At 33.1% G+C, this 7,948-nt stretch overlaps 1 protein-coding gene across 1 annotated transcript; it reads left to right on the plus strand.

Moving 5' to 3' along the window:
- The first annotated feature begins 661 nt into the window (after nucleotides 1-661).
- Nucleotides 662-3,413, plus strand: LOC147007062 (uncharacterized). The gene is made up of 3 exons (XM_085867583.1): nucleotides 662-1,287; nucleotides 1,385-1,549; nucleotides 1,647-3,413. Exons 1-3 carry the CDS (start codon nucleotides 1,195-1,197, stop codon nucleotides 2,607-2,609), a joined length of 1,221 nt encoding a protein of 406 aa, XP_085723709.1. The 5' UTR covers nucleotides 662-1,194; the 3' UTR covers nucleotides 2,610-3,413.
- The last annotated feature ends 4,535 nt before the right edge of the window (nucleotides 3,414-7,948 follow it).

Here is a 7,948-nt window from a genome sequence, read left to right on the forward strand (position 1 = left end):
TATATATATATATATATACATATATATATATATATATATATATATATATATATATATATATATATATATATACATACATACATATATATATATATATATATATATATATATATATATATATATATATATATATATATATATATATATATACATACATATATATACATACATATATATACATACATATATATACATACATATATATATATATATATATATATATATATATATATATATATATATATATATATATGTAGGGTAAGAATACTGATTCTGGCTCACTTTTCCCCATGTAAATGAATGGGGGATTTTCAGCGATTTATATTTTTTTTCCCTAAAAATAAATCCCCTTTTATCCCAAGGTATATTTATTTGTCTCCCCTTTTAACCTGGAGGTTGAACCTCATTGAATTGAACACCTGGGGGTTGAACAGCTCACTCATTGAACCTATAAAGATTTGTTCATTCTCAAATTCCTTCAATAGTTTAATTTTCTTTGCACAATAATCCCCATCTAAAATATTGACAAACAAAACATTTGAATCTTTATATTTTTTAAGATACCCCATTTGTGCCATTACGAAATGATAAACTTCTCTTAATGCTCTTGTTTGACCACCTCCTGAGCCACAGGTTATTTTTTGTTAAGCCCCGCCCACTTTTCTTTAAGCCCCGCCCACTTTTGTTAAGCCCCGCCCACTTTTCATAAGGTAATTTTTCTAAGCCACGCCCACTTTTCCTAAGCTCCGCCCAGTTTTGCTAAGCTCCGCCCACTTTTCATAAGGTATTTTTTCTCAGCCACGCTCACTTTTCCTAAGCTCCGCCCACTTTGCTAAGCTCCGCCCACTTTTCATAAGGTATTTTTTCTAAGCCACGCCCACTTTTCCTAAGCCCCGCCCACTTTTGCTAAGCTCCGCCCACTTTTCATAAGGTATTTTTTCTAAGCCACGCCCACTTTTCCTAAGCTCCGCCTACTTTTGCTAAGCCCCGCCCACTCTTACATCATTTCCAGTTCATCTCTGACTCACAAAGAAATCACTAGAAAATTACAGGATGTTATGGTTTTGAAAAATTTCCCAATGAAGGCTTGCCTAGGCTTGCCCAGGGAATTTCCAAAGGAAACCACACCCACCAGTCTTTCTCTATAAAAGCTTCAAACCCAGGCTCCATTTTAAACATTTGTTCTTGCTGGCAATGGTGTTCTGTGTGCTTGTCTCAAACTCTCTGTCTTCTATGGAACTAAACCTTCAAGTTGATGAACTGGATTCAAACCTCTTATCTATTGAGGTAAGATTTTTTATTTTCCTATTTTCAAACTTTGATTGAAGCATACTCATTTAATAATTAAATAACTTAATTAATACATTATTATTTTCTCTCACAGGAAATTGTATCTGAAAATACTGCTTTTGCTACAACTTGGAGGGAAATTGTTGGCTTGGTTGAAGACCTTGAGTGGGATGACTTTGGTGTTCCTTGGAACTCTCTGTCTTCTATGGAACTAAACCTTCAAGTTGATGAACTGGATTCAAACCTCTTATCTATTGAGGTAAGATTTTTTATTTTCCTATTTTCAAACTTTGATTGAAGCATACTCATTTAATAATTAAATAACTTAATTAATACATTATTATTTTCTCTCACAGGAAATTGTGTCTGAAATACGAAATGAAAATACTGCTTTTGCTACAACTTGGGGCGAAATTGTTGGCTTGGTTGAAGACCTTATGAGCGACCAAGACCCACAGAACGAGTTCGTCCTTGATGACCCAACCAAAGAGTTATACCTTGGAGACCAGCAAAATCCTGAAAAAGAGTTTTACAGCAATAGTACTCATTGTGAGTTATCAAGACAATACCCACTGAACAAGTTATACCTTGATGAGCCAGAATACAAGTTTTACCTTGGAGACTCACAAATTTTGAAAAAATCAGTAAATGAGTTCTGCCTTGATGGTTTAAATAACTACCTTGGAGACTCAGGAAAAGGGTTTTGCCAAGATGGTTCTAAATATGGGACCTACCTTGGAGACTCACAAATTTTGAAAAAATCAGTAAATGAGTTCTGCCTTGATGGTTTAAATAACTACCTTGGAGACTCAGGAAAAGGGTTCTGCCAAGATGGTTCTAAATATGGGGCCTACCTTGGAGACTCACAAATTTTGAAAAAATCAGTAAATGAGTTATCCTTAAGAGACTTTGTAAGTTGGTTTTACTTTGAATACTTGAAATGTGGGTTCTGGATTGATAACTCACAATGTGATACATATCTTGGAAACTCAACGGGAATGTGGTTATACCTTGAAGACTTGGAAAGTTGGGTTTATGTTGGACACTTGAAACTTTTTTGGGGGCTTTTATTTATTTATTTATTTATTTATTATTATTTTATTTATTTATATTTTGGAGACTTTTGGAGTTGCTATCACTCTTTGGGATCTAAACCTATCGATGTAGTTCTTTGTCGGATGGTGCTTGATGGGAGCAAGATCAAGAAAGTTCTGGGAAGAAAGTGCAGGCTTACTCCCCCTTTCTACGTCATCAAACCTGAAAGCCTTAAAAGACAGAATTGGAAGAAGAAAAAAAAACGTAAAAATATATATATATAGGTGGAAATCTCATTTTGAAAAAGACATTGTGTTGGGCGAGGATTGAGTTGGGGTTGAGATTTTGAATGTGAGGGTTGGGGTTGAGATTTTGAATGTGAGGGTTGGGACACACACACACATACACATCAACAAACAAAAGTTAAGCCTTGACTATTCAGTTGAGGATTCTGTGTTTGGGGTTCACAGATCTAAGAACGTCCACCCCTTGACACACATTATATACTGTTATACACCTCGGACTTGGCCCTCGAGTGTCCACAACGGTGTATAGTAGGAGGGAGTGAAGCGCCAACCTATTGCTCCCATTGCACACACACACACACACACACACAAACAAAAGTTAAGCCTTGACTATTCAGTTGAGGATTCTGTGTTTGGGGTTCACAGATCTAAGAACGTCCCCCTTGACACACATTATATACTGTTATACACCTCGGACTTGGCCCTCGAGTGTCCACAAAGGTGTATTATCTGCTTAGTTTTGTCTTTTGTAATTCCTGTGAATAAAATGAACCTAAAATCTCTTCCCCTTCCAAATCATATATTTTATAAGTCCAAGGAACTGTATCTATTACATCAACAATTTTAAAAAGTTCTTTCGTCCATCGTTCAGTAAAACCCTTTTCAAAATGAGATTTCCACCTATATATTCTTACGATATCACCAACTTTGAACTTAGGTTTTCTGACATTAATCTCTTTCATATTTTAATTTTGTAAATGTTTCTGATGGCTTCATATTCGTTGACGTGTGAATCGTGTCATTATACTTATCCACAATATCCTGAATAAAAGATGACCATTGTTGTGAACCGAGTTGTGTGAATTTTTTATATAGTCTCTCTTTTAAGGTACGATTAAAACGTTCAACAACAACTGCCTTCCCTTCATTAAAGGTACTGTATAATGTAATACTGTTATTTTTTAGAAAATTCATAAATGTCTTGTTATAAAACTCTCTACCCTCATCAGTCCACAATTTCTTAGGTTTTCTCTTACTTTTATTAAATATCTGTTGAAAAGCTAACATAAGAGTATTACCTGTTTTGTTTTTAAAGGGACAACCCACGCATATCTACTCCTCAAATCAATAACGGTTAAAGCATACTTGTACCCCTTATCATTATTGAGTTCAATCAAATCAGCAGACCAGATATAATCAACTTCCTTGGAATAAACTTTCCTTCTCTGAAACTTTGTGAATATTGGTTTATGTAATTCATCAGCTAATTGCTCTTCAGTCTTAATGGCATCATTAGAGCCTATAAGTTTTTTGAATTTCCAAGTCCAAGTTTCAATTTAGCACTAATCATCTTCTTCACAATGAACCTATCAACTTTTTCTCTCAAGGTTGGATTTTGTATCAGAGACAAATTATACAACATTTCTCTATCGGCTTCATGCTTTTCTTCCAACGTTGTGGTATTCCATTAATCAATATCGTGTCTCATGCACACTTCATCAACTCTATTGATTGGTTTACTCCAGGATTTAGGATTGTCTGCCTCATCTAATCTTTTATCTAAGTTTGTGCCTGGACCACAGAAAGAATAACCTGGAAGATGTAATTCCCCTGGTATTCCAGTAGTTGTAAATTTACTTCCTGATAAAAACTTTTGTATATCTCCTCCGAGTTTGTGTTTGGAGATAAATTGATTTTTTGAACCACACACCGAACATATACCTTTTTGTATAACCCTGTTATTTTTACTTTTAATATATGAAATATTTTTAGTATTAGTTTTCTTTTTACATTTGAGACAATAACTCATTTATTTATGAGAAAAATTTCTGCAGAGTGCAAAAACCTTTTTAGTTTCCAACATGCACATTTGAATCTTAATTTTTAAAACATAAAGAATCCTTAGAAATGCCTTCACTCTCTCCTCCATTTATTTAAGAAAAAACTTGAATTAAAATACATGTCTTCTCGATGTCGATAGTCTTGTCGAAAGTATTGCAAATAGACTTTTTAATTCTTTGTATTCCTCCCTGGTGAGATAAGTTAATTTCTTTAATACCTCTATTCTTTTTGAATCTCACTGGTTTCCATATTTTGATATTTATTCATTCTCTCTCTTTCCTCCCTCTCTCTCTTCTCTCTTTCCTCCTTCTCTCTCTCCTCCTCCTCCTTTTCCTCCTCTTCCCTCTCTTCTTCAACTCCTTCCTCATCCCTTACTATACTTGAATCGTTTACACCCCATAGAATATTATACATATATTCATCAGGATTTCTTGTTATTCCTGTATCCAAAATAATTTTTTACAACAGGATACCAATAAAATTTCTTTTGAATTTCTAAAAGAGCCTTACCTTTTCTTAACCTTATAATTTTTTCATTATTTAACATTCTAATTAAATCTAAAGTTGTTGGTTTATCAACATCAGCATAATGCCAATCTTTTATTGAAAATACCTCATTCTTATGTTGTAGAACATATTTATTAAAATACCGAATACCCTTTTCTTGAAGGTATGCTTGAACACAGAAATGATAATTTTCTTGAAGCCTTCTTGCTGTCATTTATGTATTAGAAATATATGTTAGAATAATATTATGGCACGAAACACCTCCCCATCTTCCCATAGTTAAATCATTTTGTATTTCCTTACTTATTATATATAATCCTGTTTTTTCTGTTTTCATGAGATAAACAAGGGCAAAACCATTATTATATTTACCCTTATTAAATTCTTTTATTTGTTGTTTACTAATCGTGGCTCCACAAAACTCATTCTCGATACCAAGTGGATAATATTCTTCCTTACGAGACTGATTTAATTGTTCCAGGTCTTCGAGGTTAATTTTAAATGACCAATTATACCCTAAATCATTCATATCATACCCCCATTGTTCTATTCTCATACAAACGATACGCCCTTCTTTATAAAAATTTATTTTAATTCGAACTGTGAATTCTGTATGACCTGGAGATAATATCAACACTTCTGTATCTTTAGAATACACAGCCGTTTTATTTAAGTATATATATTGTGATAAATCGCTTAATCTCACCAAGTCATTCGCGTCAGTCGGGCTTGGATAATTTTTTAATTTATAAGCATTTTTCATGTTAATATTTTTGTTTATATTATATTTATGTCGTTCAGCCTGTGCCTTTGTGTAATAATTTGATAAATCAATATCCAGTTCTTGAGATACACCAAAGATAGAACCATCTTTACCAACATAAGTCATTTATATTAGATTAAAAATAATATCATAAAATTTTTTATTTTTGTTGAGTTGAAATAACACATATAGACATAATTGACCACAACACTTGGAATTTAATTCTTGGACTTGAAATGTTTGATAAACACCATTCTGTAAGAATTTTATGACTTCAACAGGTGGTGGAAGACCAAAACTATCAAAATAATATTTGTCTTGACTATTAAAAATACAAACCCAATGAGAACCGTTCCCATCATTATCTTCTAAGTTCATAATAATATTCTTTGTATGTTTCGACACATTTGTTAATTCATCTCTCATACAAATAACCACATTATGAATTTTTAATTTCTTACAATATTTGGCAAGTTGTAAATTTGATGTTGTATTCTTTCCAAATTCTTTCAACCACTCATCAATGCTCATTTATTTATTAGAAAGATATAATCCATTACCTCTTTTCGTTAATTTTACACCTGCTTGTGCTATAGAAGAAAGCATATCTCCAACTAACAATCTCGCTTTATCAGGCAGACCTTCAAGTTTTTCAGCAAAATCTACAATTACACCACTTCCACTAATTTGTTTCTCCAACTCTTTGTTATGTCTTTCCAATTCTTTTTGAGCCTGGAGTTGAGCCTTCCTTTCGTTGGCAGTTTTGACCGCTGTTGAAATACCACCCGTCAATGCTCCAACCGCACTTAAACCAGCAAATAAAGGAATTAGAAATGGGAGAAATCCTCCACTCGTCTCTCTTATTGAATATTTTTTCAACATTGGTTTTGTCATTTTAATTTTAAGTGAGCCAGTGTCATTCAAGATTTTAACCTGTTCTCTTGTGAGCAAAACATCAATTCTTACTGCTCCTTTTCTCTGAATTGTATTAACGTTAATCGTACAAGGCTTTTGATTTTGAACACAAGATGATAGTTTATGAAGATTGATTTGATTAACATATACCCCAGTTGGTACTTTGCCACTCATTTATTTAACAAAAAATTATGTGAGACTAATCATCACACCATTATCTGTATTAATCTGCAATTCTGTTTCTTCCAAAAGCAAACAATATGTATCAACTTCTTCACTCTCTCCTCTTTCAATGTATAGGGAAGTATCCACTCGATTAGACTTTATAGTTTCTTTTTGAGCGCTCAGGTCAAACGTATAGATTGTATACAAACTTTTAAATGCTGTCATATCCAAAATAGGTTCTTTATTTCCATTACTTTCACACACCTTTTGGTAAGACTTGTATGCTTCAGCAAAATCATTTTTTCCCAATTAATTTCCAATCTATCTCGTGGATAAAATGTTCCATCTAGAGAAACGCGAAGTTGTTTCACCTTAGCATTATCACTCAATGCATTATTCTTATCAGTCGCAGTATCACCATCTGGCTTTTTAAAAATCATCCACAGATATCGTGGCTTTCCTTCCAGAACACCCAAATTCCACGTGTAAGTAGTTTGATTGAGTTTAACGTGTTGACATCTTCTTTTGAGGTATGATACACTGAGTGGTTTTTTTGAGTTAAGTCTTCGATTCAACATCTCTTCTGTTTTAAGATTAGGAGTATATTCACTGATATACCAACTCATCTCCTCAATTACAAATTTATTCTGATCACCAAAAGCATTACCAACACCAAAAAGCAATCTATTTTCATTATCATTCCTTTGTAGTTGAAATCTAATTTTAAGACCATACAGAACTTTATCATAATCACAAAATCCAAATATACCTTTAAGAGGAACTGCCACAGTAAAACTATTTTTCTGCTTTTGTATCATCATTATACATTCCTTTCCTTTGAATATATCCAGGGTCTGTGTTTGTTCCCGTTGACATATCAGGAATAAAACCTTCGACAGACCCCTTTCCCATTCTATCACTGAATGTATAGAGTGTAAATTTCATCATTTCAGATACAGCAGAGACATAATCAACCGCTTCAACTTCTTGTGTTCCAATATACAATCGCACACTATCAAACATTTTCCAGAAGAAATCATTTACAAGTGTAGCGTTTGTGTTATTCCCAGCCTTAGTGAATTTAAATTTACACAACAAGAAACTTTCGGAGAGATTCAAATAGGTTTGTTGATTATTTATTTCAAAACTTTTTGTACCATTTGTATTCCAGTCTGTTCCAGTTATT

This window comes from Eptatretus burgeri, unplaced genomic scaffold, assembly GCF_056783735.1.
Source record: "Eptatretus burgeri isolate ZD-2024b unplaced genomic scaffold, Ebu_testis_v1 Ebu_testis_scaffold_820, whole genome shotgun sequence".
In the NCBI taxonomy this organism is placed as follows: domain Eukaryota; kingdom Metazoa; phylum Chordata; class Myxini; order Myxiniformes; family Myxinidae; genus Eptatretus; species Eptatretus burgeri.